Here is a 6886-nt window from a genome sequence, read left to right as displayed (position 1 = left end):
TTCTGTCATTGGGCTGCAACCAATGCTACATTTGACATGCTTTGGGGGGATTAACTATCTCAGGTTACATCTGAAGAACAGAACCATGGGCAAGATGGGCAAGCCATTTACCTGGAAAGTTGCAGTTGCTGGCAGGCCATTGGCAGCTGAGCAGGCAGACAAGCAGGCAAGTGCTTTGTGAGTCCTGGCAGGATTGGCACCAGAAATGTCTCTAGCAGATCTACAGAATGATCAAATCCAGAGGGAGGACCAATTACACACCAGCATTTTGGGCAAGAAGCCACTATGAACGGGAAAGGATGAAGGCAAGGGAGCAGGTAGGTGAATGGGAAAGTGGGATTATGGGCAGGGGGAGAGACAGAAGAAAAGGAACAGGCTGCAACACCTGGGGCAAGAGCAGGGATGGTGGCCAGGCTTGGTATGGTAGAGCATCTTGGTATGGTACAGCCCCCAACTGACAAAAGCCCCTGGACTGACAGCAGAGAGGACCCTCTGGAGAGAGGCTTACCCAAGTTCTCTATCACACAAAAAGAGACAACATTGAGCAAGACTGGGGGAGCCACCCAGACATGGTCAAAGTCTGAGTGTTGCCCAGTCAATGACCAAGGCCTGAACTGGAAGCATTTTATAGCTAAGCCAATACAGAAGGAACCAACCCGGAGATGGGAGGAGGGCCTGTGCTAGAAAACAGACCACTTTACCTCCATGTTCAGCCTCTGCTGGTGCCCCACAAAGGACAGAGGTATGCACAGTGGGGACTTCCATTGCAAGGCCAGACAGATCCCATTTCAGCACTGCAGCCACCCCAGGAACTGGCAGCAGTACTGACATAGGAACTTCTTGCAAAACATATTCGTTCCACACATGGAATAGCCAGGATTTTTGTTGGGGGCCAGGACTTTTATAGGACGGGGCAGAACCTAGCTATCTGTGATGAGATTAGTGAGTTAGTTAAGTATTTTTATTTATTTACTTGATCTAGGGGCGGCAGTTGCCCCCCCCGCCCATGATCCCACCCCATTTTCTTACTTAAATGCTGCCCATGTTTGTGTCCCAGGTGGCCTACAAATTCCTTCCCAATGCTGTGGTCCCATGGCAGGAGGAGAGAAAAGTGAGGTGGTTAAGATGCCAGCAGCTCTGCCTTTCCATTGACCAGTGTGGCTCAGACTTGTCTGCTCTCAGACCGGCAGGGGCTCTCTTGGGGCTTTCTGAATTTTGTGATGCAGGGCTCCAACAGCAGCAAGTGTATATGAGGGAAAGGGCAGAAATTATAGATAGATGCACACACACACGTAAAATAATGTACAAAGAGGCACTATAATAGGGAAGATGAAGGGTAAAGGGACCCCTGACCATTAGGTCCAGTCGTGGCCGACTTTGGGGTTGCGGCGCTCATCTCGCTTTATTGGCCTAGGGAGCCGGCGTACAGCTTCCGGGTCTTGTGGCCAGCATGACTAAGCATGACTAAGCAGTGCACGGAAACGCCGTTTACCTTCTCGCCGGAACGGTACCTATTTATCTACTTGCACTTTTGACGTGCTTTCGAACTGCTAGGTTGGCAGGAGCAGGGACCGAGCAACGGGAGCTCACCCTGTAGTGGGGAAGATAGCCTGCAATAAATATGCACCTCCAGCAAAATTGTGTAAAAATATTCATATTGAGAGAAATGTGCATGAAAGTATCTTCTTCTTCTTCTTCTTCTTCTTCTTCTTCTTCTTCTTCTTCTTCTTCTTCTTCTTCTTCTGGAAAAGAACCCACAGAGACTGATGATGTGGAAATTGTGTAAACTGAATTAAAGATGAGAAAAAAGGGAAGCAAGGAGAAACCAAAATGGGTGGATTTGCCTGCCTGTCCCTCTCCTCCAGGGTCTTTTTCCAGCCCCACCCTTTGGAGATCGAACCTGGAAACTGGGGGCGCAAGGCGTCCATTTCTGTTTCAACCCATTCCTCTGCACTTGGCTTCTTACAAAAGCCACTTTATTTGTCTTGCTGTCCGCTGGGGTGGAGTTTTACATAATTAATCAATTAATTTCACTGCAAAGGAAACACAATGCAAATGGGGATGGGAGAAATGCCATCAATTATGCATTGTTTTTGGACTGAAAACAGTAACAGCAAATACTGGTTGCATTTGCTGGATTGATTTCCGCTCCGGACATGGGACGAATAAGCAAACATCAGCGATTTCTGCTCCCATTTCTGTTTCCATTGGAATTCTCCGACATCCCTACCTGAGGCCTTCTGTGTGCAAAGCAGATACTCAGTTGCTGAGTTACAGCCCTTCCCCAAGCTTACTGGGAGCTGAGGTCTGATGCCCAGATTCTCTTTTTCTCTTCTCAAGCGAAGGCAGCCAGTGCCTGGCAGCTACGGTATCAGTCCAGCCAGCAATAACCCAGGTCTCTGACCCAAGCAGGCACTGCTGAGGCATAAAAATTTGTAGTCTACACACTGGCTGACTTAGATTGCACACGCTATCGCTTCCTTAAAAGAAAAATCATCTCCCACTATGCTGCAGAAATGCAAGTTCTTCAGGATGGTGGGGAGCAGGATGTCAGTGGGACCAGCATCCTCAGCTCTCAGTGTGGCTCCTTAAGACTTTGAGCACATACAGAGCAAGGGGTGAGGAACCCTCCTGCGCATCCTTCCATCTTTCTGCATCTGCTTGGTGCAGCATGCCAGTTTCTCATCTTTCTTACAAGATCTGTACATCTTCCTGTGACATCTGTTATTTGGATTCCTGGGATGTTTTCTGGCATAAACACGGGGCTTTGGATGTTTTACGATGCTTTCTTCCTATCTTTCTCCCCTTCCTTGTATCTCCTTGGTTTCTTACTCCCGATTCTTTTTCTTGATCTTCGTATAATATCAACTAGGCAACCTCCAAAACTCAAGAAGTGATGGTTGAGCAGTCCAATCCAATGCATATTTACTCAGTCTCCCTGGGATCAAGAGGACTGAGTTCTAGATAAGGCTAAACACAAATGTTGTGGAGATCATGGAACCAATGACCCAAATAGCAGCTCTGCATCTTCACCCCTCTCTTCCCTGGTAATGTCTACTAATCTAAAATGTGTGATGTGATGACCTCATACTGTGAGGCTGCCAGCCTGAGGTAACCTTGTGGTTCAGTAGCATTCCAAGTAGCCTGCAAGCATCTCAGCCTGAACTGAGCGAGGCTTGCTGACTTCTCTGCTGGGATGGAAACATCAGTACACTTTCTGGCCAGCTGTAGTGGTGGCACTGTTATGCAGCCAAGTTTGGACGGGTGTGTTGCCTCTGCTTTCAAGCTGCCACAGCCTTACATCAGGCAGTGAAATAAAGTAGGGTGAGGAGACTAGAGATGACACATCACACCTTTATTAGACATTATGGGGGATAGAAGAAGTGGGGTGTCATAAGCCCAGGATCAGATTTCCCTCATTCAATGGTGAGAGCAAGGACTCTGAGTCAGAGGGGGCATTGCATGCAGGGCCAGTCCCAGAAGTACATCTTCAAGATGAGCCCTTGGTACCAGTGCCTTTCTGGCCTGAGAATGTTGCATTGCTGCCCTCTGACTCAGAGGACTCACTACAGGGTATTTCCTATGCCATAAGAGTAAAAGACTCCTGGGAATTTGCTGGGTCCCTTCAACTGCAGAGGCACCTTTTCAGTAATGGTGGAGTTTGCAACTGGTAGAAGACTGCTGAAACATCTTCCAAGATAATAATGCCCACTCACATCATAAAGAGTTCATAACCCACCTACTCTCAGCAGCCAGAAACATCATAGCCAGACACTGGAGAGACCTGTCAGGAGTAAGCATGGACCAATGGTACCAATTAATATGAGAAACAGCCTTATTAGAAAAACTGACCATTAAACTGAAACTGACATGGGGACAAACTGAAGAAGATGCCTTCACCCCAGTATGGCTCCCCTTTATCACATACACAGCCCAACAAGATGACAAGAATCCACCAACAGCATACAAATCGATATGGCTAACCTGATTCAAAAACACCCACCCACCCCACTCACACATGAAAACAAAGTTCACCACAGCCAATCACAAACAACCACACCCTAGGCCAACTCCAACCTCTCTCACCACCAAAGGAACACAAGCGAATAGTAAAGAGAACCTGCACAAGCAACGCTGACACAAAACCCCACACATACACTAAGTAAAATAGAAGCATTGCCACCCGACTCCACCCCCACTCACCATGTCCCCCTCCACCTCTGTCCCCTTTTTCTTCCTAACGTAACAGTAATGTCTCAACAAATGAAACGGATATGTAGAAAATGTAACTTGAAAAAAGAGACATTGTACATTCTTTTGTAAACCAAGAAATCTTTAATAAAAATATGTTTAAAAAGAAAAAGAAAAAGACTGCTGCTCATCTGATGGTTGACTGATGCCATGTCCAGGTTCACTATCCACAACACCACACCATCAAGGCAAGACTGGAACCAGGCATTTTTGCTGCCCGAGACAGAGCAAAAAATGCCACCCCCATTATCAACAACAATCAAGGTGCATAATACCCAAAGCTGGCCACATTCTTTGGCACCTGAGGCAGAAAGTCCCACAAGTCTCTCTCCATACTTAATAGTAAACATAATAAATAACATACAATTTTCTGCCTTTTCATGACACCCAGAACAGCTGCCTGAGGTGGCCACCTCATTTCCCACCCACAATGGCTGGAGTGGCCCTATATTGTCAAGGGTGGTTTCAAGAAGTGACAGAAACAAGCAGGGAACAGGCTGAGCAAGCAGGCAAAATGTAATTGGCCGGCTATAAATACATCTTGCCCCAGCAGCTAATCTTCTGTGATTTTCTACCACGGCTTCATCCACCTACATGAGTAACAAGCCTGTGACCCTCAAGCTTATTAACTGTGTCTCTTTTCATTGAGTTCCTCCATTCCTTCTTCTAAATCAGATTATGAAGAAGATAAAACAGAGTGGTCAAAACAATATACTCTCGCCCTCTGAATGAATTAATACCATGCCAAGAGTGGAAAATTAAATTCACAGCCCCAAACACACAGGCTACCAACCAATTCCTTTGCTCTCTGGTGCAAGCTACTGACAACCACCTTTTAGGAAGCTGGCCAGCAGCTGGGAATCACCCCCACCCTCCAACAGATTAGGGACACTGACACACACACACACACACACACACACACACAGTATTTTCCCCAAGGAGATGAAGGCTCTCCCCCTCCTCATTTAATTCCCACAACAACCTTGTGAGGTAGGTTAGACTGCCCCAAGCTCCCCCGGTGAGCTTCAAATTTGAGTGGGGATTTGAATCCTGGTCTTCCAGGTCCTAGCCTGACACTCTACCCACTACACCACAGGTGCTTGGTTGCTGTAGCATTTGTCACTAGTGCATATCTGCCTATTTGGTGGTGCTGCCTGATGTGTGACAAAGCATGGCAAAAGACCTGGCTCATGGGAAGCAGGTAAGGTGTTGGTGGGGGTGGGGGTGGGATGTAGAGAGAGAGAGCTTCTATAGCAGAGATCCTCACCTGCTCCAGGGCCAATATGGCAGCTTGGATGATAGGAGCTTGGGAGGGGAAGAAACATGCGTGTCTAACTTCCTTAAGGAATGAAGCAGAAGCTTGAGAAATCCCCCAGAGTCTCTTAGCACCCATAAGAATATAGAGACACATTAAACCTCTATGCTAAGGCATTGAATCTGAACCCTCCTCTTTCTTCCAAGCTGAAGCCAAACAGGTAGCCTGTGGAGTCCCCTCTCACTAGCTGAAGGAGCAGACCCTCCCACATTGACCTGTCCAGGTGTTAAGGAAAGCTGAGGAGGCCCTCTTGGCAATGCAAGGGCCATGAAATGGAATCTGATTCCCCTTCTTCAAGAGATGAGAGTGAGGCTCCAGAAGTAAGTCCGTCAAATGAGTCTCATGGTTCCAATGCCCTGTTGCTCTAGGGTTGGCTAGGCCCCTTCCGCTTAAGAGGCACATTTCAGTGACATCAGAGCTTGCAACTGCTTCTCCTTTAAATGGCTCATTTACAGGCTGACTGGTGCTGGAACAACACCTGAGCTCTGCTCCCAAATCATACTCCTCCTGAACCCTGCACAAGGCTTCATCTTGGAAGAGGTGAGGACTTGCATCACAATAGCTATAGCCCTCTGTGGTTCAAAGGGCAGTGGTGTGAGAGAGGGTCTTCTCTGTGGTGGCCCCAGGTCGTGGAATGTCTTCCCTTCTAAGGCATACAATGGCACAATATGTGCATTTGTCAGGATGCATTTAGTAGAGTGGAGGTCTTCCCTCCTTCTGTCCTGCTGTTTGGTTGACTTTGTCACTGGTTAGTTTTGTGGCTTTATTTTATAACTTAACAATAATTTGCATATATTTTAAATATGATCTTTTTGTAACTCTCCAAGGGGCCGTTTGGTGAAGAGTAGGCTGTAAGAACAAATAGTGAAATAGATCAATATCCTGCTGCCTCACAGTATGAATGTCAGCCTTTGTTGCAAAAACCTTAGCTGTGCCTTCACATTTTCCAGCAAAACTTCCACCATACAGATGTTGCTGTTGTAAAAATGGAGCCAGAGGGGAGCTTGAAAATACAGCCAACAAGCTGGATGCCTTAACGTGAGCCTGAGCTGACCATACAGCCTCCAGGAGGGTTCCCTCTCCTTATAGTTTTGTCCTGTGAAGGATATATTGGCTTCAGAAAGGCAACTGGTGTAGATCTCTGCCAACAAAGTAGAGAGCAAGGGACAGGGCAACACTGTGGCTTGGTGATTTATTAGCTACCAGGCTCAGCTGGCTGGTTGGGACATCCATGATTTGCTAGTTCCCAGAAGAGGTTGTAATCTTGGCTTGTGGCTGGCTCCCATCAGTTCTCAACAAAGAGTCCAGATTTTCCATTGT

At 47.1% G+C, this 6886-nt stretch overlaps 1 protein-coding gene across 1 annotated transcript in view; it reads left to right on the top strand.

Moving 5' to 3' along the window:
- The first annotated feature begins 284 nt into the window (after positions 1 to 284).
- The window catches only part of ADGRB2 (adhesion G protein-coupled receptor B2), a 238809-nt gene continuing 232207 nt past the window's right edge, over positions 285 to 6886 (top strand). Inside the window, exon 1 of the mRNA XM_081019589.1 lies at positions 285 to 317. Within this exon, the coding sequence (XP_080875715.1) occupies positions 300 to 317 (18 nt within the window). The 5' untranslated portion in view covers positions 285 to 299. The remainder of the gene's footprint in view (positions 318 to 6886) is intronic.

The sequence above is a fragment of the Podarcis pityusensis genome, assembly GCF_964106645.2.
Source record: "Podarcis pityusensis genome assembly, chromosome: 8".
NCBI lineage: Eukaryota > Metazoa > Chordata > Lepidosauria > Squamata > Lacertidae > Podarcis > Podarcis pityusensis.
Note: the sequence above shows the minus strand (reverse complement) of the source record. Positions and strands in the feature narration are given on the sequence as shown.